The following is a 26,034-nucleotide window of genomic DNA, read 5'->3' on the forward strand; positions in this document are numbered from 1 at the left end:
TGAGCATGGGGGTTCATACCATTCCTAATAGTATTCGTGTGTAAATGACCACTAGACTTGATATGATTTGAACACAGCTTATCCAATTCCATAATCTGTAACAATATCCATTCGGTTAGTCAAGCACCAGAGAGAGGATATGTGGTTGAAGTAATTATGTGTTTCTTCTATAATGTAATCCCTACTTCCCTCCCACCATGCACCCACTTCTGAAAACGATATTAAAATTCATAAAATTCTTCCTGTTCTAACACTGACTAATGTCTATTCAGTCCAAGATTGTTTTCATGGGCATTATCTCTGAGATAGCCTGAGGGATAAAAATCTAAGGATGGGGGGTTAAAGTCAGGTGAGTGTGAAACCCGTTCAGGGTCATAAGTCCTACTGATGAGACAATCACCAAAATGTTTCCACAGCCATTTTAACGAGTCATTTGAAGTGTGGGGAGTGTCTTGTCCTATTAAAACCTCTGTTCACCCCTCCTAACATTCTTTTTTTCTGCTGGAATTTTCTTAATAACCACTATAAAATATTCAGTATTAATCATAATTGACAATAACTTCAGTAAAATATAAACTGTTAGGCATTCATAACTGAAACTTGGTGGACAAGTCAGACATAGACTGAAGTTGGGCGCTTCTACACTATTAGGACAGAATTTCGGAATTCGTAATACTGAATTTCACATGAAAACAATGGTATCTACGTATTCCTCGTATTTTTAAGATGATTATATCAAAAAATTACGAAAAATCGATAAGGTAGAAAATTATTAATTAAAGAAAATAAAAAAATAGAATTTAATGAAAACGATTGTAAGACACAAGGAAGTTCAAAAGGGAGGTGATTTTCTGTTTTGATTTAAACAAGATGGCTCTAATTTTTCGCCTGCTAACACGATTCACATTGTTTTTTGTTTTTTTTTAACAAGTCAGTTATAGTCAAGTAATTCCGACTGCATAATTTGGAAGCTACCATTGTAATTTATTAGAATTGCCAAATAGAAACCATTGTTGTTGTTTTTTTGTTTTTTTTATCTGAAAACGCCATTTATCAACTAAAAAATTTCGTTCTAATAATGTAGAAGCTCCCTGAAGTTTATTTGTACCAAAAATGGTTGTAGAATGCATTATGAATTTTATTAATGACTCCATGATTGGCATTTGGAGTGGGTCGGGGGGCACCCATGTTCATATCTGATCGAAGACTTAAAAAAACTCATTTCACTTTTGTATCTGTCTTTGCTTTCAATCATCCAATGCATCTCTGCAAGCTATCTCTCTCATATATATAGTCAAGTAGAAAATAATACAATAGACCAATAGATGTAGAAATTTAGACAACCTGTGTAGATTATGTCTAAATATGAAATTTGAAATTCTAAACTTTAAAGACCTCCTCCCCTCCAAAGAAAAACAAAAAAAAAAAAACTATTAAGCGAAATAGCAAACAATTGTATACACAAAATAAACTTTACCTATGGATAAGAATACATAAGAAAATTATATATATATATGTACTCAAAGCAAGCTGTTAATTCGACACATTCACAAAAAAGGTGTGTCACCCTATACAAAACAGAACACTACAATAGGAAGTAGAAGTTCGCTGAACTATTGTCTGTGTGAAGCCCAGCCATTGGCTAATGAAAATATTAATCTGTGGGCGGAAATAATACATCTGGTTTGCTAGTTATCACATGTATATATAAAAACACCAAGTAACATGAATTCCATGCATTTTAGCCTGACGATTCCCTACAGGGATAAAATGCAGAAAATTCTGTGTAGCTTAATTGCTATATATTTTAATAACTTACTATCTAGCTCTACCCACGTATTGATAACTGTTGAATTAAATACTAAAAGTCGATACATAAAATATATCTCTTTATAACATTTTATGTGGATATATGAAATAATAATAATAATAATAATAATAATAATAATAATAATATATATATATATATATATATATATATACATTAAATACAAATATATTAAAATGAAAACGTTTTTTCCCCTACCACTTTCGACATTATAGCATTATAAATACACACTTCCTATGTACATCTTTTACGTTTACCACTGACAGTTACTACTAATGTGTGTTCCAAACTCACAATCATTTATTGGAATAACAGTTCAAACCTGACCTACTAGCCTACTATACATATTATGATTGCATACTTAGTTTTAGGAATAGCAGATTGTCACAAAACAAGCACCTCAACTTGTGCGAACATGGCCGACTTTGCATACAAATAACACAAAAACAAACTGTTTTGCCATATCATCTTATTACATTGTTTTTTTTTAATTCGATTTCACAAGACTTTTAGAAAAGTTTATAAAATAACCTTTGTCCATATGCCTCTACTCCATTTCTATGATTCTAAACATGAACACACCTATTATATGGTGACCAGTACAATAACCCAAAGGAATCAAAATTCTATCTACTGAATCTCTTCACTTCCATAAAATTATATGATGAATTTAGGCACCTACAGACAACCTTACAAATTCACCAATGACATATAAAACTGAGAATGCATAGGATTTCGGCATAAGATTTGCAAGTTACATTTCTTTTTTTGTGGTGAATGTACACACTATGTTTACACAGATAACGGAATGTGTTGCTTTCTTTTCTTTATAGGATAGTTGTGTTCATTAGATTGTTAGATGAAAGTACAGAATAGTTAATTATGCCCCTCCCCGTATTAAGAATAGATTTTTAGATAATAATGTTATTATTTTAATATGGTAATTGCCTACCCACAAGACCAAATTTTGACATGAGTTTGATTCTTAATGTGAGAAACCTCTACTTGCCAAAAAATGGAAGAACTCCGAGTTGGAACAAAAAAAAAAAACTTGATTTAGTATAAAAAGATTTTGTACCATTGACCTTGGACACACTAGACTTAGTGTAATATCAGAACAGATACTACTCTTTGTTCCTGATGAATATCACATTTTCACGGATACAATCTCCTTCATGGAAAACGAAAATACATTGGTGTCAGCATTTTCCAATACTACTTCGTTAAAATATTGTATTTCCATTGCATATGTGGGTTAGAGGATCTAGAATATTATTTTTGTTCATGGTGTTCCACCCCCTCATATTTCATTTAATGAAATTTGAACAAAATTTTATTTTAAGGGTTTCAGTTTTCCAAATGTTTAAACCTACTTTCATGCATTCTTTTATTTGCTTTCGCAGGAAATTTAATTAGGTTATAATTATGATGAGTGTTGCTGATGGAGCACATTTGCCAAAAACGTAAGTAAATTGTAGAATTTTTACTTGCGTTAAAAATTTGATTAACTTGCTTAAATGGTTTGTAGTTTGAATATATTTAGAGAAATTTTCTATGAGAAATAGAAATTCTAAAATAAATGATTGGTACACACAAAAAAAAAAACAAAATGATAACAAATGTGTGGGGAGTTGAGCAGCGAAATGTCTGTTCACATTACATTCAAACTTCTGCAGATTAGTACAATTAGGGCAGCAGGAAACAGGGAGGGAATTCCAAAGTCTAGCAGTCTGGAGAGTAGTAGGCATTCCGGCATTTAGGGACCTCTACAGTGAAGGGTTGGGATTTTGTTGCTTTTTGTATTAGTTAGGAGTATGTCAATGAGAGGACAAGTGCTATGAACCATTAAAATATTTATGAAACAGACACGGTGATGTAACATTGTGGTGATGGGACAGAGGTTGGAGCTTGGTCGATTGTGTGGGGAGCTATTAGATTTGAGACTCTTCTTTGTACCCTATCTCAGAGTGAGAGACTAGTGGTAGATGCATCAGTCCAAATGTGACAATAATACTTCATGTATGGTCAAATTGTCGCTTTGTAAAGATATAGGATACTCTTTGGTGTGAGCCTTTTTCTAGCACGATAGAGGGAGCCTACCATCTTTGCAGCATTCTTTATTTGCATTTACTTACTTGAAATAATGTATGTGAAATAAAATCCTGAAAGTTCTCAGACGAAAACAATTTGGATAACTGAGATGAAAATAACACAGACTTGATATTCTAGTCAGTCCCCGTACATGTGATGGGATTGGAGGGTGAGGATCAAGCAAATGTAAAGGTTATTTCTTTGGGTTTAAAATACATTCAAGAGACAACCTTGAAAATGGGGTCATGTCCAAAGTGTAGAAATGTGTGTGTGTGTGTGTGGGGGGGACTCAATAGAGACATAATAAATACCTCACAAACTTCTTAACATAATCTGACCTTAATCACCCCAGGAAACACGGTGACCATGTTTACAATCAGATTATCCAGTTGCATTTTATAAGATACTTGTTTGTATTGGCCCTGCACTGCCTGGGATGCCGTGAAGTCATTTTAGTTTTTAATTTTTATTTGTACATTCAGTGATGTGTCTTCCTTGATAGAAGCGTTGTTTAAATTTAAAAGTAAAATGCATATGAGATACGTAAGCCAAATTACAACGCAATATTTTGTAATATAAACAAATATTTATTTATTTAAATTAATATTTCAGTGATAGCTGCTTTCTTCAGAATTTTATGCATTTTTTTCCTCATCATGATGGTAGATAGAAGAAAAGTTAGTACAATGTGTTCATGTGTTGGTCGTATATATTCGATCATATATTCAGCGATATATTATAATGCCAGAAGAATATGCTACTCACATGTGATGTGAAATTCAGAGATGTGTTTTTCGTAATACAAGCGTTGTTTAAATTTTAAAATAAAATACATATGAGATATGTTTATAACAGGAGAAAAAATAATATTTTATTTGTAAGGTAGACAACTGCTATTATCTTCTTCAATTCAAAATGTGATTTATCTCCCTTGCTGATTTTTATTTTAAGCTAATTTTTTAAAAAACAGTTTCATATTATCAGTCGTCTGTACCGACTACGTAAGTTTAAAAATACATTGTAGTAAAGTACATTATTATATTGCCAATAACATGGTACAACAATAACAAATGAAAATTGGCTAGTCACAAGTAAAGTTTGATTTGTCAGCTTAAATGCTATTTGAGTCTGATTTTTTTAAAATCTAACAATACAACTTTATATGTTAGATTAAAATTTTTTGCCAAAAATCAGATTGGGTTTAAGCAGTTTATTTTGAAATACAAAAAAAATTCTTTTTATAGATTTTTTTTTTTTTTTTGTAATTTTGAATTAAAACATCTTGGCAATAATTTGTGCATGTTTTATTTTCATTTTTTATTTTCAGTTTAAACATGGATATTTCACCTCCTCGTCCGAACAGTGTACTGGCAAGGGGAGTTCAAATTACAGAGTATGGCGACTGCCAAATTAATCCTGAACCAGTTCCATTAGATGAAAGCGATTTAATCCTGCACCAATATCTCTCACCAAGAAAATTGGTTTGTTTTATTTTTTTTATAAGAATTATAATTGTGTTTTTTTTTACCACATATACAAAATGGTAAACAACAACAAAAAAAAAAAAATAGATAAAAACCTTATAGAAGTGTAACAGGATTTATTTGTGCTCACAAATAATACAGAAATATTGTTGGTTGTACAGCATTCAGCCTAGGTGGGTTGAACCAGCTTCCTCCAAAGGAGGAGGTGGCAAGGGGATATTAAATTCACAGGCGTTCCCCTATGCAACACCTGTCAAAGTTTTCTGATAAGAAAGATGGACTTATCTGTTATAGTCCAGATTATCTACTCTTTTTAACTTCTGGTTTCTGCTTCATAGATAGGACAATGGTAACAAGCAAGATATGGTCCCTTCTAATTAATGATCATCTTCCTTTCAGATAACATAAAATAACATGTTGAGAATGGCTTCATGTCCACTTGATTGAGACTAATTAGGAGAGTAGAAAGTGGATGTTGAGTTTACCTTTGACAGCCTTATAACCCTTGCTGTTTTTATTTTTATTTTATTTTATTTTTTTTTTTTTTACATGGGCATCACTACTTATCAAGGCCAAGAGGCCACTCGAGGATAAGGGTTAAAGAGTGTACAGTAGAAATTGGACAATATAGTAATCGTTAATAATTGAACTTCGGTAAATTTGTGAACTTATATGGAACGGTTTATCAAAAACTTGTTTACGTTAGACTTGAAGGCAACCATATTGTAGTCAGCTGGAAAGCAGGAAAACGGAAGATAATTCCAAAGGCTGCAGTTCTAAGAAAGAAGCCTTGTTCATGGAATCTACGTTTAGGTTTAGGCACAGATAAAGAGTGGAGGAAATTAGTGATAGTGTTTTCTACTAGATGGGTGTTTCTTGTGAAAGTCTGGTGAGGGGGAACCATAGATTGGAGCTCAGACGAGCACTTGCCATGAAAATAACAATAAAGCAGAGACAAACTTGCAACATCTCTTCTATGAGAAAGAGGTTACAGGGAAGAGAGAAGGATATCCCCTACGAAGCTACGAATCTATTTTGAACTCTATCAAGGCAGGATAAGTCCTTTTTAGCAACTCCTGCCCAGATGTGGCAACAGTACTCCATCCTTGGACGTACCTGGCTCTTATATAGATAGAGAATTGCATCAGCAGTGAGATATCTACTGGATCGATAGAAGTATCCCACCATTTTTCCAGCAGCCTTGGCAACGGATTTAATGTATGTGTTCCATTTCAGATCAGGAGTAAAGGTCAAGCCCAGAAGCTTGTCAAAACATGAGGCCTTCCCAAGACGAGAGCCATTCATTTAAATTGATGCCAGATGTGGATCAGAGCGTTGATGATGTAAAGATAAAAGCTTGGTTTTAGATGCATTAAAAGTAACAAGCCACCTCTTTCCCCATTGTACCACTTGCTCAAGATCAGAGGAGAGATAATCAGAGAGAACTTGGTCGTTTACGGTCTTAGATGGTCTACCATAGATAGTAGTGTCATCAGCATAAATGTCTACGAATGATGTAAGAATGTGATTTGGAAGATCATTAATGTAGATCAGGAAGAGAGTTGGGCTCAGGATGGACCCCTGAGGGACTCCAGCATTAATACTGAGAGGTTCTGATTTTTGCCCATCAACCACTACTCTTATGAACCTATCAGTGAGAAATGATTTAATAATTGAGAAGATATTTCCAGCTATACCGTAGCTGGAGATCTTGTGAAGTAAGCCTTTATGCCATACTCTATCAAAGGCCTTTCATATGTCAAGAGCAATTGCCCGAGAAAGGTAGCCTCTGTCGAGAGATTCGCTAATCCTATGAGATATAACTGTAAGCACATTCGCTAGTCCTCACATTTCAGGAGCAATGTTTCTGACAAAGGGGGAAAAATTGCTGTTTTCTGAGTTTGGATCTACCCATCTAACACTTATTGTTAGCTATCTTTTTACCTTAAAGTATTTTTTTTAGCTCCTTGCATCAAGTGGCTTCATGCCTTGTCTGGGGCGATTTCCATTAAAAAAAAAATTATCCAACAAAATGGACAATAGAAATCAGAAATCAAAAAGATCAGACACTCCTCCGAATTATCAGTTTCTTAATTGCTCTGATAAATAAAAAAAAGGTAAACCAAAAAGAAATAAAACCCTACTTATAAACATGTAACAGGATTAATTTATGCTCACAAATAATACACTGAAATATGAAACACATGTCAAAGCCTCCTAATATGAAAGATGAACTTACTAATATACATGAAACTAAATTAAACTAAATATAGCCCATTCTACCCATTATGCCTAATCCTGTAAACATAAAAGTAAATTAAACTAAATATAGCCCATATTAAACTATTATGCCTAAATATCTTAATATGAAACAAAATTAAACTAAATATATTAAACTATTATTAACCTATTACTATTATTAACCATATCAATCCATAATGCCTAATCCTCTTAACATGAAACTAAATGAAACTAAATATAGCCCAAATTAACTCATTATGCCTAATCCTCTTAAGATGAAATGAAATTAAATTAAATATAGCCCATGTTAACCTATTATGGCTAACCCTGTTAACATGAAACTAAATTAAACTAAATATAGCCCATGTTAACCTATTACACCTGTAACAATGTTATTGTTTCATTTGTAATCCGTTCTACTTTTGTGTAAACTTTCAAATGCACGTCTTTAAAATGTAGCCTTTTTTTATAATTTTGTTTCAAACATCTTCATCTTACTATTTAACAAACAACATAACATGACTGTTTTTGCTTATAGGTTATTTAATAAAACATTAAAACAGTCTTTCATGTTTTAATATATCATGTTTGCGAATTTCCAATTTCTTCTTTCTATGCTTTTTAAAACTAAATTTATGTTCCAAAATATGTTTTTTTTTTTTAATTTTAGAAATTATTCTTTGTAAATATTAAAACTGAACACAAGTAACACAAAGGAAGATTCACCCAATTAGATAGATAACAATGAATACCTGTTTGCAAATTTCTCTTGAATGATGCAATAATTAAATATATGGTCGTTGGGAAAATAAAATATACTGCAGAGATTGAAATCACAACCTTTAATTAACCAATTAAGAATCAATGGCTTTAGTGAATCTTTACACGTTTTCACCCCCCAAAAGGTACATTTCCACTTAGAATGTAAATGGCTACACTTTGAGGTTGTTTGAGAGGTTGGGCAGCAAGATGTCTGTTTACATTACATTTAAACTTCTGTAGGTTAGTACAGTCAGGGCAGCAGGAAACAACGAGAGAATTCAAATGTCTAGCAATCCGAGGGAAGAAACCATTTGAGTAGAAGGCTTTCTGGCATCTAGAGACTTCAATAATAAAGGGGTGGGAATTTGCTGCTTGTCAGGTTAGTTGGGAGTATGTATGTTGAGGAGGTACAAGTGCTATGAGTTCATCAGAGCACATTCCATTTAAGTACTTGTAAAACAGGCACAGAGATACAATATTGCAGTGATGGGACAGAGGTTTGAGCTTGGCCGATGGCACAGGGACCTATTAGATTTGAAACTTTTTTTTTGGACTATCTAAGAATGAGAGACTAGTGGTAGATGCACCAGCCCAGATGTGGCAACAATACTCCATGCATGGGTGAATGGTGACTTTGTAAAGATATAAGATGCTCTCAGATGTGAGTAATTTTCTAGCACGATAAAGGGAGCCCATCTTCTTTGCAGCAGCCTTGACAATGTCACTCCATTGATTAGAATGTTTTGCTAGTGGATCTCAATAAAACCAAATTAGTTTCTTTCTCTAGTTAGGATTTTTCTTTCTTACTGGTTGGTAGGCATTCTAGAACAAAGGGCCAAATACATTCCAGGAGTGAAAGAGAAGAAGAGGGAAAATTAGGAAGTTAAAACAAGCAGCCTATTCATTGGTAGAGCGTGTGTGTAAGAATGGAGAAGAAAACTTATTACCTTAAGAGTGTATCAGATGTTTTACATCTCAGACGGCCAATTTTATAGAGAAAAAATTTTTTTTTTATAGAAATCGCTCCAGACAAAGCATAAAACCACTTGATGTAAAGAGTTAAAAAAATACCACTTAAAGGTCAAAATTTAGCCAATAATAAGTGTTGTCTGGATAGATGCCGATTCAGAAAACAGGAATTTTTTCCTCCTTTGTCAGAAACATCATTTAATGAAATGTGAGAAAGCAAAAGTTACAAGGCTGCCAAAAGCAAACCCAAGGTTTACTTTTTACTCTCCTCAGTATTATTATAACTATTATCATTTAAAATAAGAATCTAATAAACATAGTGAAATTTCATATTTTTAAGGTTAGAAGTGATTTTCATGTGTGAACAACTAATTTGCATGTGTACAGACCAGCTCACTTAAAAAAAAGAAAAAAAAGAAAAGATAAATTAAAACAAACTCGGATTTTGGACAGCTGCAAGAAAACATTGATAATTTTGTTAGTGCTATTACAGCATATGCATAAGAAAGAGTTCTTTCTGAAATTTCAAGTGTCATTTCGAGCGTATTATGGCTACAAGAGATTTCCATACATATTTGTTCCTTACAAACCATTTCAGCCTAAAATAGATAGCAGGTTCGACCTAAAAATCATTTGTGAGTCTGACAGGACAGGAATAATAGTTAAATGAATAGAAAAACTGGAATTATATGGGGTCAAGCAGCCTGGAGGCCAAGTGGGATGCAGGAGCAGTCGAAGATATCGACATTCTCCTACAGCACCTGGTATTTTCAAATAGTCACTCATCTTGTGCTGGTCAGGCTCAACGTTGCTTAAATTCAGTGATCTAATGAGAATTGGTGTGTCGAATGTGATTATGCCAATACAAAACACTATGAAGTCAAAACAAAAAGAGATTTGAAAAAAACAAAAAACTATCTCATAATTTAAACTTCAGAATATAAAATCAAAGATTAGAAAGAGTTAGTTATATCTTTTGAAAGCATTATTTTGTAAGGTTGATTTGAAAATTTTAGAAGACCGAGTAATGTTATAGAATTTTTTTTTTAATGAAAAAACAACACAAACAAAATGAGAAAAAAAATACAAAGTATTCTTTTATAATTAGGGTGGATGCAACCGAAAATTTCAGAAAAAAAAGTTAACTAAATTATTTTTCATTAAATCAAAAAAATTATATCGCATTACTCGTTTTTCTACAATTTTCAAATTTAACCTTATGAAATAATGCTTTCAAAAGATGTGACTAAGTCCTATTCAATTTTCGCACCAACCATACAACATACATCAATGCTGACTTTAATGCAATTGCCAACGAGATTGGTCGTACAATTTTTCTCTTCTAGAGGCCATCACACCCAGACTTAACAACACTAACAAAATGAAGAAAAATAAAAACAAAATTATAAAATCATCTTTTATTATTTACTTGCATGTATACCCGGCATTGTCCGGGCCCATATGAAGTTCTGTTTGGACACAGCTGCTATACTAAGGATATTGAGCACTTTCATCATAAGTAGCATCAATAATCCCACAACAATTTCAAAAATAAAAGAATGGATAAAAACATGCAAATGTAATCACCTAAAAAAAAAAAAAAGAAGTACATAACAACCTCCCCACCAAATATTTTGGCAGAAGGGATACAAAGAGAAGAAGTAATTCTCCAGATATTGGGCACTTTTTGTTGCCCCGTGCTCTGGGAAAAAAAATCCCCCCCCCCCAATAAAATAAAATAAATAAATAAATCAAAACAACTTTTCTTTAAATCGAAATAGCAGGGAATGCCCGTGCGACCGAAAAAAAAATAAAAACGAACCGTGGTGACCGGGCTTGAACGTGAAACGCGAAAGACGGAAAGAAACCAAAAACTTACAGACAAACTATTTTGCTCACATGGCTACGAGTGCTTATGACGTCATAACGTTGCAAAATAAGCTTTTTAAAGTCAGGGGTGTGAGTTCCATATAGAAATGTTGATTTAATTTGAATAAAATAAAATATGCATCAAATGCGCTTGAAAGCCAAATCATAACGTAATATTAGGAAAATAAACAAATATTTTATTTGTTTGAAATTTATAATTTAAATATCTTTCGAAGCCAGACTCCATCCTCAGTATGTTGCTTTGTTTCTTTTTTTCTTTTCTTCTTCCTTGCCATATTGTAAAGTTGGAGAAAGAAAAGTCTGTTTGTAAAGAGCCGTGCGTTGTATCTCAGCGGTTGTATTTTGAAATGTTGGAACTGTGCGTAGGCAATGTGAGAATACCGTCAAGGGTGTGAGTTCCATATAGAAACATTCATTTAATTAAAGTAAAATATTTTTTATTTCCTAATATTACGTTGTGATTTGACTTTCAAGCGCACTTGATGCATACTTTATTTTAAGCTTTTTTAAACATAGCTTTAGTTTGATACACGTGCGTGAATGACTTGCGAAAAGAGTGACGTGAAAAAAGACCCCCCCCTTTCTAAAAAGTGGTCCAGTTGACTGCCACAGAATGAATTTTTTTTTTCTAATTTTCACATATTATGCATCCGGAGCATTGCTCTTTCAGATGGTACCAGTTTCCACCAAGTCGGATGCAGATGACAAAAGTTTATAATAGACATACAAATACACAAAAGACTTACATTTATATAATAGAAGAAGAAGATTAGAATGAATGCTACCAAGTCTCAGGAAAACAAAATTTTTTAAATGATTTTTCATTTAATAAAAAAATTATACAGCATTACTTGGTTTTGTAAAATTTTCAAATTTATCCTTATAAAATCAAAGGATTTTCCAATATAATTTGCATGCTTTTTTGATTCTTGTCCAGAATTTCCCAATATTAAAAACAAAAATTAAAATATGTGCACATGATGCAACAAAAATATCATATTCCAAAATTCTATGTAATTTGATCAATTAATTTTATTTTTATAAAAAAAATCATTTTTAAGCAACTAATGGGAATTTGTAGGCATTACAACATAAATCGTGTAAATTTCTAATTATTGTTGAATTATCTCTCTTGTTTTTTTCTTAGATTTTTTTTCAAAATGGCATACAACCAATACTCATAAAATTTGATTTTCTTATTTAAAAATAAAACTATTTGATCAATTTATTTATTTTTGTTTTTGAATATAGGGAAAATTTTTAACAAAGAACCGTTATCTTTTAAATTTTTTTTATTTGTGCAATAATTAAATTTGTATCAATTTTTGTATTCATATCAACTTGTAAAAAACCAAGTTTTCAATCTTTTTTTTGTTTTGAATTCCTAAAATTATGACTTTTTGAAAAACTATTTTCCAGTGTCTTCTTGGAGGAGTAGATGACCTTGATGATATCAGCAAATTAGAACTAAAAGTTGATACTTCAGAAATGAGTCTTGGCAACTTTGGTTCCTTGCTTCCAAATTTGACAGAGCTAAAACTATCCAACAGCAACATACACTCGATAAGGTAATGTCAAAGATCATAGCCTTATGTATTTGAATTTGATATTATGTTAATGTCAATATGACTCAATATATGTATACTTTGTTGCTATAACTCAAGTGCAAATTGCATACCGTATAGTAAAAATATTGTTAAAATGTTTCATATGCAAAACAATACTGTAATATTCAAATTTAACTATCGAAGTTCTATTAAAAAATAATAATGAAAAAATCACTCAAACAGCATAATTAAATAAAACAATAAAAATGAAAGTGAAAAGATTCCCGAGCAACGTCAGGTATGTACAATTATCCAAGTAGTAGTAGTAGTAGTATTATAATTGATATTTCATAATTCAATTTGATTTTTACCATTTTCTTCTCTAGAGATCTAGGATCCTGTTTAAATGGCCTGAAGATTTTGTGGATGTCTCAGTGCAACTTGCAGGATCTTGATGGCATTGGGTCTTTCTCCAACCTTAGTGAACTCTATCTTGCTTTCAATGAAATATCCGAGGTCAGTTCTGTCAGCATGTTGGAAAACTTACAGATCCTTGATTTGGAAGGGTAAGTCATTGTTTCATAGATAGACTTTTAAAAATTGCTTTGTATTATGATGATGATCTACCCTATTTAGTCACATAATAATGTTAATACAATTTTGTATTAATTTCCTTCTTTGTTTGTGTTCTTTTTTTCCAGCCCTTCAAAGCCACAACACATTGGTTTTGTATGTTGAATCCATTACCATCTTTTGAATACTTCTCTTTCTGAAATTCCAGAATTTAAAATTATCCAAATCTGTTGGTATGGATTTTGGTAAATAGAGTTCATCTCATATAAATGTTGAAGCATAAAATTTAATCAATAACAATGGCAATATTATCAAATGCTTAGAAAACAATATTGCCCAAACAACAGAAGGTAAAAAAATGTAATTTTAAGGTAGTTGAGACATGTTCAAATAAGTAATATCATTAATATTAACAAGCATGGTGATCATGGTTGTTGTTGCTATCATCATCATGTTATATATGGAAGGGAACAAATCCCAGTAACTAGATAAACAACGTAAATAAGCTTGGAAATAATATTTATTAAATGAAAAGGCTAGAATCGAACCCAGTATTCACAAATTAAAAGTGAATACATAACACAATTTCAGGAATTTAGAGAATTGACCATTGTGTTTAGAAATAACTAAATAACGATGCAACTAGTTAGGTCTGATATCAGACAATGTAAATTAAGGAATGTCTTGTTTTGCCAGAAACATGTTCGACACATGTGGATGTAAATCCACCTGAGGACTTCCACATGTCTGAGCATGTCTCTGACGTCACAAAGAAAGATAATTTACAATATATTCAGAGAGTCAGAGTTGAGTTGAAGGTGGAGAGACAGAGTTGGGAATCACAGCAGTTGAGTTAGCTTTTGGAAGCGACCGGAAAAGAAACAAGAAAATGTAACTCTGAAAGCCAATTGAATTTCTGATCATCATATCAGCCAGCTGGTGGAATAAATGTCATCATGTATTTTGTAAACCTTTGTTTTCGTTGTCATCTTTCAATCTGAAAGGTAAGGTGATTTTGTCTATCGTATTTGTAAAAGAACTTTACATGAAACACCATCCTTCTATAATGTTAACTGAATCCTCTCCGTCAAGAATAAATTCTCATCTGCTATGTGTTATAAATATGAACTGTGTGTAATCATTATAATCGCCTCATCATCGTCCCCATTATATAAATGTCTTGTTCCTGCTATGCAATAATCATCACCGTCAGCGTCGTCGGCATCATCATCATCATCATCATCATCATCATCATCATCATCATCATCATCATCATCATCAGAAAACGATAACACCTAAGAGCAAAAATCAAATCTTTTTTTTTTTAATAATAAATTGATCCCAAAAGAAGGGATAGAAATTGTAACCTAGAAAGACAGGCTTTATTTATGACCTATTAGGAGGCATAGACTAATAAAATTATTAGGAATTTTTCAAATGAAGCCACCTTCTAATTCATAATTTACTTGTGGTATATTTTAATGACATCTACATATATGGTTAATGCAACTCCTTTAAATAAACTGAAATAACTTTTGGCAATAAAAACAGTATTTTGCTATTTATTAGAAACCAAATGAGCAAATATTTCAATAGTAACAATATAATTTTTATGTTTGGAAATTTTTGTGATGAGAATTGATAAATTGGATTATCTTGAGTGTAGAGCCATTCTTGTAATAGAAAAATATTTGAAAACGAGATGGTAAAAAAAAATAATTCTATCATAGAGAAAAGAAAATTATCCAATTGCTAATATCAAATGTAGTTATTTCAAGCAAAAACTGGCAGCATCAATCCAGTCAAAGAAGCTTTGACTTGGAAAGAATACCAGATGAAAAATTGGTAGTATTAACCCAGTCAGAATCAGCAGAGCATAGTTCCCTTCTTGTGTCCAGATCCAGATAAAAAGTTATGTCTAAAGAATGCAAAGAGATTCAGCATATTTTATAAAGCGATTCTGGTATCTGATTGGTTCATTTTTATCAGACCTGACTATAAATATAATTGACCAAATCTTTATGATCATATCCTGTTATTATGCCAAAAATACTGCAACAAATTATTTCCATCTTTGTTATTGCATTCAGAATGTAACCTCTCATCTTTTCGAATTTCGAAAACTACTTTTTTTTTCTTTTTTTTTTTTTACAAAGGAGTCACCACTTATCAAGGCGTGGAGACCACCCAAGGAAAAAGGTTAATGAGTGTATAGTAGTCAATGAGAAAATCTAATAATCGTTAGTAGTGGGAGTTGGGTAAATTGGATTACTTAAGGGGACGGCTCCTCCAGAACTTGTTTACGTTGGACTTGAAGACAACCATATTGTAGTCAGTTGGAAAACAGAAAAACGGAACAGAGTTCCACAGGTGTGCAGTTCTAAAAAAGAAGCTTTGTTCATGGAATCTACATTTAGGTTTAGGCACAGATAAAGAGTGGAGGAAATTATTGATAGTGATTTCAGCTAGACGAGTGTTTTTCATAAAAGTCAGGTCGGGGGGGGCATAGATTAGAGCTCAGACGAGCGCTTAGTATGAAAATAACGATAAAGCAGAGACAGGCTCGCAATGTCTCTTCTGTGGGAAAGAGATTGCAGGGAAGAGAAAAGGGTATTCCTCACTAAGCTATGAAGTCTATTTTAACTTCTATCAAGGCAGGATAAGCTGCTAAGAGCTCCTGCTCAGGTGTGGCAACAGTACTTCATCCTTGGATGTACTTAGCTCTTATACAGGTAGAGAACTGCATCAGCAGTGAGATATCTACTGTAGCGGTAGAATAATCTCACCATTTTTCCAGCAGCCTTGGCAACAGATTTGTATATACTCCATTTCAGATCAGGAGTAAAGATTAAACCTAGAAGCTTGTCAAAACATGGAGCCTCCCCAAGACAAGAGCCATTCATTTCAATTGATGCCAGATGGAGATCAGAGTGTTTGTCTTTTTTTTTAATTTTTTTTATTCAATTTTCACCCCAAACAAGGCACAGTGCCACTTTGAAGCAGGGGGCTACTATCAGGGACATAATTTGCAGGGACACTATGAAGGGAGATGAGTAGAAAGATGTTTGTTCACATTACACTTGAACTTCTGCATATCAGTACAATTGGGAAAGCAGAATCCCGGAAGGGAGTTCCAAAGACCTGCAGTTCTGGGGAAGAAACTATTGGAGTAAAAGGCTTTCTTGCACCTAGGGATCTCTACTGTAAAGGGGTGAGACTTAGTGGCTTGTCGGGTTTGTCAGGGGTAGTTACGTCAAGGAGGTACAAGTGTTTGCAGTTCGTCAGAGCATTCACCATTAAAGTATTTGTAGAACAGACAGAGGGATGCAATATCTCATCGATGGGACAGAGGCTGAAGCCTAGATGACAGTTCAGGACCTATCAGATTGGCGACTCTCTTTTAAACTCTGTCCAGGAGCGAGAGACAAGCAGCAGATGCACCAGCCCAGATGTGACAGCAGTACTCTATACATGGGCGAATGGTCGCCTTATAGAGGTACAGGAAACTTTCAGGTGTAAGTAGTTTTCTAGTACGGTAGAGGGAGCCAACCTTTTTTGCAGTAGCCTTGGCAATGCTCTCCATGTATCTATTCCAGTTCATATTCCCTGTAAACATTAGGCTGAGGAGTTTAAAAGAAGTACTTTCAGGCAATGTGTTCTTGGTCATTGCTATTGGTAGTAGAGAAGGTTTCTTGTAGTTATTGAAGGAAACAAGCTTAGTCTTAGTAGCATTGAATGTGACCATCCATTTTTGACCCCATTCCACTACAGATTGGAAGTCATCCTCTAGTGTTTCTGCCATTTCCTTGGATATGTGTTCATTTGTTTTCCCCTCATATCTGTTATAGAAAGTGGTGTCATCGGCAAATATACCCATCTCCGAAACAATTTTATCAAGGAGGTCATTTATGAACATCAGGAATAATAAAGGTCCAAGGATAGACCCCTGTGGTACTCCCGTATTTATGTCATATTGTTTAGATGCACGACCGTCGAGGACAATTTGGATTTTTCTCTTACTTAAGAATTTAATTACATTATGTATTCTTCCAGTGATTCCATATGATCTAATTTTCCTTAGAAGACCATCGTGCCATACTCTGTCAAAAGCCTTAGATATATCAAGGGCCACCACTCTACCCTCCCCTGTTTTATCCAATGAACAGTATATACATTCAGATACTACAGTTAAGACATCTGCCATTGAACGGGCTTGCCTGAATCCATATTGTTTGTCAGTCAGGAGTTTAGCAGCTGTTAGGTGCTGGACTAAGGCTTGATTAACTAAGGACTCAAATATTTTGGCGAAAAGCGGGAGGAGGCTAATGGGGTGATAATTTAGTGGGTCAGTTCTTTCACCAGAATTTTTGAAGACTGGTACCACAGAAGTGGTTTTCCAGCAGTCGGGAAAGCAAGATTCGTTAAGGCATTTATTGTAAAGTTTGGAGAGAACTGGAGCAACCTCGGCAGAACATTTTTTTAATAGCACAGCCGGGATGAGATCTGGTCCACATGCTTTTGAGGCGTTTAGGTTTTTTATAATACCATGTACCTGAGAAGGGGTGATTTTCAAATCGTCTAGTGTGGCGTCTGTCTGCAAAGGAAAGTCAGGGAGGGAGTGGTGTGCCAGGTCCAGTGTGGAGTTTGAGGCAAACCAACTGGCAAGCAGATTAGCCTTGTCAGTTGCCGTGCAAGCAACTTCATGATTGTTTGATAGTGGGGGAATCGTTGACTGCCCATTATTTACTACGCTGTTGTAGATTTTCCAAAAATCACAGGTTCCTAATTTCTGTGCATTTTCTGGTGGTTTCAGAGTAATCTGTCTTAGCTGTCGCTATCACTCTCTTACAATTATTTCTAGCTTCTAATAGAAAGATAGAAGCTTGATTTTAGATGCATTAGAATTAGTCAGCCACCTCTTTCGACATTGCACCACATGATCAAGATCAGAAGAGAGAGAATCAGAAAGAACTTGGTCGTTTATGGCCTTTGAAGTGTTGCCATAGATGGTAGTGTCATTAGCATAAATGTCTACGAATGATCTTAGGATGTGATTTGGGAGATCATTGATGTAGATCAGGAAAAGAGTTGGGCCCAGCATGGATCCCTAAGGGACTTCAGCATTAATACTGTGAGTTTGATTTCTGCTCATCAACCACTACTCTTATAAACCTATCAGAAAGAAATGATTTAATAATTGAATAATAATAATGATAGTCAAAGTTGATGTCAAACTTGAGAACATGGGACAGAATTGCAAACTGAACCCTTTGTAATGTTTTGATAACGTAACGAAAACAAATCAAAGTTTTTTATACATGGGTCTTTTATCATCTTTACCTGACACGGGACCAGATGTTCGTTATGTATATCGCTGTCTTTTCTCTTTTCATTCGCCGCTGTTTGTTTTCGATTGTCTCTTCTGTTTAGCTAGACGAATAAAACTTCTTTTCCTGCAGAAAGGACACAAGGCAACGTTCGCTGAGAGTTTCTTAAAAGGTTTTACTTTTGGTGAGAATTGATTCACGGTGGAGGAGAGAGAGTAACGTTCCTTTAGCTAATTATTTAATTATATTCTTAACTGAAATGGGTGACATGCAAACAGATCTTCGCTCTTGGTGATATTCAAAATTTTCTTTCTACATTATTGTTGGCAGTTTGTCTCATACCCACTTCCACAAACGATTGATTTGAAAACCTTTGTTTTCTCTCAACTAAAAAAATGTGACGTCATATTGACTCATATCTCTTCCTTGTATAATTGATCTGACCTCTCTTTTTGTTTTAATCTCACATGTAATCTGTCTTTCATTCAACCCTGGGAATGATTCTACTTTGCAGATTCGTGTTATCATGACATGTACTCAATGGGCCTTTTGTCAAACTTTATACTAGCTGACTTAATCGCTATTTACATAGGGTTCCTAATATGTAACACTTTTACAGTACTTTACATCGCCTGCATAGAGTTTTCTCTTTCTGACAAAATGAGAACAATCTACTCCTGTTGATCAGATCAAGGGTTCAGTTCAAAATTCCGTCCTGGTCCACAAGTTCAAAAAGCTACACCTGAAGTAAGTTGAACATCTGGGTTTATGCATCTACCACTTGTCTCTCACTTTTAGACAGCACCCAAAAATCAAATAAGTCTTGCACTATTGACCAAGCTCCTACTTCTTTCTAATCACCACAATGTAGCATCTCTGTGCCTGTACTTTAATGGAATGTTCTCTGATGAAATCATTGCACTTGTGGCCCCAAGCAGTGAAGTCCCACCCCTTCATTATTGAGGTTTGTAGATACCAGAAAACCTTCTACTTTAAAAGTTTCTTGCCTCAGACTGCTAGACTTTGGAATTCTTTCCCTGTTTCCCGACTGTACTAACCTGTAAAAATTTAAATTTAACATGAACAGACATTGCTTGACTCTCCCTGTAGACATGACCAAAATTAGTAGCCCTCACATCCAAATGGCAATATGTCTTATTTAATATTTCAATTCTCCTTCTTAGCTTTGTATATTTGTAGAATAGAAATATAAAGTCTCATTCTAATATTTAAAACAACTTTATTGAATCATCTTTGTTAACCTATAATATAAATCTCACCTGTCTGTTTAAATGTATGTAAGTATGTTTGTTTGTTTGTTTGTTTGTATGTCTAAAACTTTCGACTGAGGCGACGGATTTTCACAAGATTGGTATCATTTTGAAGCTCGACCCTTCAGATGACAAATATCGAAAAATTGGTTAAAATATTTATTCCTTCACCTTCAACTGGGCACTTTTCTGCAGGGAGCAGTCACTTTTTTCACCAATATTTTAGAAAGTCATCCCTTCTTTTCGATTGACTAGACTAAATTTATACCTTCGCCACTTCCGGTTTGGCAATGGACGCAACAGCAAAGATGTTACTTTTTTATTTTTTTCATGTTTTTCTCCTCCTTCGCGGTACGGGTTCGAGCCTGCCTGCCTACTACCACTTTTTTTTTTTTTTGCTCATGGCACACCTCCAAACACCCGGGCAACGCTGGGCACTCAGGCTAGTGTGTTAATAAAAGATGAATGAAAAAGAAAACCGTGTTAATAGAATAAGTTCATAAGTATGGACGAAGACAAAAATTACAAAGTCCTGTTTGAAGAGAAGAGAGTTCATATATTTATACAGTACACAGGTGTTAGTCAGGATCATGTAGGTATGTGTGTGCATATGTGTGCGTGTTATTGTAATTCCACATGTGTGTAACTATAGTAGCCATGTTGAGTCTATGGTGTTTCTTGTTTAACAACTATGGCCCAGGGATTTTTGTTCGCATGCCAAGAGAGAAGATTAGGACTGGAAGAAACACCGTGAAAGAGGTCAGCTCGCTTTGGTCTCCTGACCAGAAATGAGGAAGTAGATCATGTGTTAACCCTTTTATCATGTGCTCTGTTCGCCTGAGAGATAGTCTCTGATTGGGCAAGTCAGAAATGAAGTTGAATGCTTGCACCAATCAGTGCTGAGCTTATAATCCAAACATAGATTCAAAATCGTAAACTATGTGTTATCACTGCTGCTGCTGTGGTCGTCTGTAATTGCTACTCCTGCTACATATTGTTCTTCTTGTTTCCCTCTTTGCCTCCAGGTGCACATTCTTACTCACTGAACCTTTTATCCACCGACTCGTCCGTTTTTTGTCTTTGATATCTTTCCCAATTTCCTCATTCCACCACCTATCCCTTGGAGGCCCTTTCATCCACCCACAAGTCTGATCTGTTGCTTTCAACAGTGTACTATTCAACTTCTTCTACTGTTCTTCCACACTTCTTAAAGTGAATCTGGTAACTGAATACGCCACCGCTTGCTCTTTAAACTTACATTTCACATGCTTTATTATTTGGATGCTTGTGCACTGCACCAATTTTTGAAAAAATGCATTTAAAGTGAAAACACTATTACATACTAACGTGTCATGTCGAAATTAGTATAAATTCTAAACATTATGAAAAATGATCCAGTAGACGATGTGCTGGATCTATTTTCATGAAAAAATCGTTGAAACTAACGATTGGAAATTTTCTATTTTTTTCAATGGTGGATTTCAAGAAAAATAAGGGAGATAAGCTAGTTTGTCATACAAAATTGGTTGCACAACTCTTCCACATCACAATATACAATAAAACTCTATAAATTGGTAAATTCTTGTTTTTACTTGTAATAATTATTCTTCTACTGGATCATTGTTCATAATTTTTGGAATTTTTACTAATTTTAACCTGACACGTAAGTAAGTAATGTTTTCACCTGAAATGCGTTTGCTTGAAAACCTGGTATACTGCACAGGCACCATTATTTGTTCTCTAAACTTGTATTTCACATATTCTTCATTCAGCTTCTGCACCTTTCTCCTGGATGTAAACTTTCTATTTACATCATGATATTTCTTCTGTTTAAATCTTATCCCCGAGTGGCTTCCGGGCCTTGATAAGTGGTGACTTTCATGTAAAAAAAAAATCTTTGCTCTACCAGATTCATATGTAATGGTGAAAATAGTAACCTAGCTTGAAGTAAGCTGAGAAAAAGAGTTAATGACACAAAGTAATCGTAAACATCAGTAATGAAGAGTTATCTTATCTTGTCATTTAATCCTTAAAATTAAAATTAGTAAGAATTCTTTGAATTTTGAAATGAAAAATAATGAAAGACTTCATCAGCCTGAAATCGAAAATAACCCAAATCATAACCCTAACCTGCCACTGGTAAGGGTAATCAAATTGTAAATTGGTTATAGCCAGATTACAGTTAAACAATAAGTCTAAACTAACGATGTACTGGAAGTTGAATATCTCCTAGCTGGAGATACTTCTAGGAAAAGCTAGAAACCCTTATTCAGCAGACGATTATTGGAGTAAGTACTGGATTAGTTTAAAAGCTAAAATCAGAAACTACTTCATAAAGTATGTTTCAAATCTCACACTAGTTAGGGTCATGATGAAGAAGTATTTAAAAGATAAACTGGCCCAGGTAATGACTGAAGAAAAATTGCTTAACCATAAAGCTAAGTAAAGGACACCTGTAACATGTGGCTAGCAAGCATTGCCTGGCCCATGGCTAAGCCATAAACTTTGACTCAGATGAGTGTTAGGACGTACTCCATCACACTTCCGATAGATATATTTGGAAAGTCAAGAATCAAGACAGATGCACCTTTGTACTGACTTGAGAGATTTGTGAGGAATTTTGAGAGCACTTTTAGGAGCATTTCACTCCACTGCATAGATTCTCTCTCTCCAAGAGTTTTGCAATTATGTAGCTGACTCTTGCCACCTTGACATGGCTAAAGTAGGGTTATAGAAAGTAAACTCTTAGCTGCGTGATTTGATTTTGTACTTATTCAGTGTAAAGATCATGCTATCATCAGAATTTGTCCATCAATTTATATAAAATGCCAGATGGTGAAGAACAAAAGTTTTGTGATTTTTTTTTTTTTTTTGCATGCAAGTACTAGTTAATTTTTCAATGAAAAATATATTTCTTTTATTATGAAGATAATTCAATGAAAAATTAATTGAAAAATAAAAAACAATATTATTTTTGTTACTATAAAAATAAAATGAATGATTATTGGACAATTTTTATGAAACTTTAAGAAAATTAAAATTCAAATTAAGAAAAAAATAAACTCATTGTAAGGTAAGTTTTATGAATAGATATTTATTTTTTGAATAACAAACAATTAATAGCAAACTAAAAATGTTTTTGATTTTTTTTAAATGCTTTTTTTCTATATGATTTTTTTGTTAAAATCAATTTATGTTTTTATAATAAACTAATGATATCAAATAAATGTTTTCTTAAATGACGTCTGTTGCAATTTCATTGACTCAAATTTTTGTGTTGAACGCAGTAATTTTTCTGTTAAACTAAGGAATCTCCATGGAGTTTCAAATTGACACGCAAGGATCCATGGCATAGCGGATAAAGTACTTAGTAAAATTCAGTTGTAAATTACACTCTTCTGGGGGTTGAAAGTTCAATCCTCAGTGCGGTTAACACTGAAAATACAATTTCCAATTGCTTATAACTTCTATCCAATCATAACTAGTTGAACGAGAGCATACTATCCCGATGAATTAAATAATGGGTTCTGTTTGAAATTCTATGTAGATTCCCAAGTTTGACAAAAAAGATTCCTGAATTTGACAAAAAGATTTCCGAGTTTGACAAAAAGATTCTTGAGTTTGACAAAAAGATTCTTGAGTTTGACAAAAAGATTCTTGAGTTTGACAAAAAGATTCTTAAGTTTGACAAAAGCGATTCCGGAGTTTGACAAAAACGATTCCAGAGTCTGACAAAAACGATTCCCGAATGTGAAAAAAAATTCCTGAATTTGACAAAAAAGATTCCTGAATTTGACAAAAAAGATTCCTGAATTTGACAAAAAAGATTCCCGTGTTTGGCAAAAAAAGATTCCCAAATTAGACAAAAAGATTCCCGAGTTTGACAAAAAGATTCCTGAATTTGATAAGGTACACTTGAAAAAAGTCAGAGGTTACATCGACTGAAAGATTGTGAAAAAGACACTCAAGATGAGAATAGTTGTCTGAAGAATCTAAATAATATGAATAATCAATTGTCATCTCATAAATTCAGAAACATTATAATTTGTATTTAATTAATTTTCAATTGTAATTTGCTTTCTATTCCAGCAATAACATTGATTCTTTGTCACAAGTTCAATATCTGGCTTTCTGTATGAAACTAACCATTTTGACCCTGGAAGGAAATCCAGTTTGTCTGAAACCTTCTCCAGAATTGGAAACAGTAATTCATTTTAGTTTTTACTCTTTATTCTTTGTACTTACTTTTTTTGTGTGTTTATTAAGAATTGCAAAAACAACACAAATACAGGAAAATCTTTGTTGCGTGTACTCGTTATGTAACAAAGATGCCATATTCCAAAAATCAAGTAGTTTTTTTTAATTAAGAAAATCAAAGTTTACGATTTTTAGCAATTAAAAGTTTTAATTATTTTTTAATACAAACAAAATCTCTGTAGTCAAATTGAATTGTCACTCTTGGATATTGGGGAAAATTTTAAACAATATGGTGGCTTCCAGTCTCCTCCTTGCTTTCTTATAAAATTTGATTTTCTTAATAAAAAAATAAAAAAGAAGCTACTTGATCAATTTACATGTTTTTTTTGTTTTTTTTAATATGACATCTTCGTTCCATGACGAGATTGTACATCACAAAGATTTTTCTTTATTTTTGTTTTCTTAACTAATTCTAATTTTAAATAAGAACCTTTTTTGTTCATCGTTTAAATCAGCAGTTTATGACTTAGTGTAATTCATGAGATTTTGCTGCTTCAGAAAATTTATCGCAATTGTTTTAATACTGTCTGGCACGCAAAAATATTTGACACTTCAAATTTTTTTTAAATTAAAAAATAAAACAAACATCTATTATAACTACTGTTCTGCATAAATTTATTACCTTAAAGACTTTATACTATGCGCACTGCTTGCAGAAAACAAAGATGAGGTAACGTTTATAGAGGTTGTACTGAAGAAGTATACCAGAGTGTGAGGATATTTTGAATAGGGTGTATTGAGAGGAAGAGGCTTCCCTAGAAGTTGGTGACTGCTTGTTAGCTTTAACATGAAGAGTTATCTCCTCTTTAATAATTGGTTTTTTGTTAGCATAGATGATACTGTTAGTAATCTTTTGATTGCAATGAAGGAAATAGAGTAATTTGCATAGAAATGCTGGTACTTTATTATCAACCAATCAGAATCAATCTATGATTAAAGTTATTTATATATATACAAAAATAGCATTGTTTATTTGTCTATCTGTCTGTCTGAGGAATGGTCTCTACCAAACTCTTCTGTCAATTTTTGGTCTACAGACTTGAAACTTGATATATAGGGGATTTGAATCTGCGGAACAATTTCGATTTTGTCTTTAGCTGGTAATAATAGCTGCTAAGGGGGTTAGAATTGAAAACAATTGGAACTTGACAGGACTAAGTCGACTTAAAGTGCTATTGTACGCATGCACAAATATACATTTATATATTAAAGTTGATTCATTTTTAACTATTTCTTGATGATAGCTGAAATGGGTATGACTAAGGCTGGAGTGCTAAATATTTTGATTTCAGTTCTAATTGATAGTACCCAAGTCATTTTTTTTCTTCTGAAATCACTAATTGGGTACAATATAATAATCAATAGCCTGTTGGTTCTATAATAATAAATATGTAGTCTGCATGAATTAAAATATCATACTCAAGCATATTTTACGACCCAACCACACGAAGCAGCCAGTACTATATATTAGGTACAATATAATAATTAATAGAGAATTGGTTCTGTAATAAGAAATATGAAATCTACATAAATTAGCATATCATATTTAGATGTATTTTATGATCGGGTAAGGCCGAGCGGCCTGCTAGTTTATTATATAAAGACGAGTTGTAATTCTGTGTGAGTGTGTGTCTGAAAGTCAGAAACTAAACATTGTCCACTTACAAGTTTTGCATCATTAATTTCATTGTGACATTGAAAATACTGTAATAAATAAGAAAAATACAGAAATATTCATTACCTTATCAGGAACCAAATAAGTGTGATAAGGATGCTAAAAATTACTTTTTTTTT

General features: G+C 33.3%; 1 protein-coding gene across 5 annotated transcripts in view; it reads left to right on the top strand.

The window, feature by feature from the left end:
* Positions 1–26,034, top strand: part of LOC145293042 (leucine-rich repeat-containing protein 56-like) — a 252,031-nt gene that overhangs the window by 155,550 nt on the left and 70,447 nt on the right. For 4 of the 5 annotated variants that reach the window (XR_013869644.1, XM_080139348.1, XM_080139349.1 and 1 more), the window contains exons 2-6: positions 3,232–3,291; positions 5,247–5,400; positions 12,685–12,833; positions 13,199–13,378; positions 24,073–24,187. Coding sequence is in view for 4 of the 5 variants with exons in the window: in XM_080139348.1 (XP_079995474.1) it covers positions 3,254–3,291; positions 5,247–5,400; positions 12,685–12,833; positions 13,199–13,378; positions 24,073–24,187 (636 nt within the window). In the remaining variant the exon portion in view is untranslated. The remainder of the gene's footprint in view (positions 1–3,231; positions 3,292–5,246; positions 5,401–12,684; positions 12,834–13,198; positions 13,379–24,072; positions 24,188–26,034) is intronic. The other variant, XM_080139350.1, reaches the window with a different exon arrangement.

The sequence above is a fragment of the Euprymna scolopes genome, chromosome 14, assembly GCF_053919585.1.
Source record: "Euprymna scolopes isolate OS-2025 chromosome 14, ASM5391958v1, whole genome shotgun sequence".
Lineage (NCBI taxonomy): Eukaryota > Metazoa > Mollusca > Cephalopoda > Sepiida > Sepiolidae > Euprymna > Euprymna scolopes.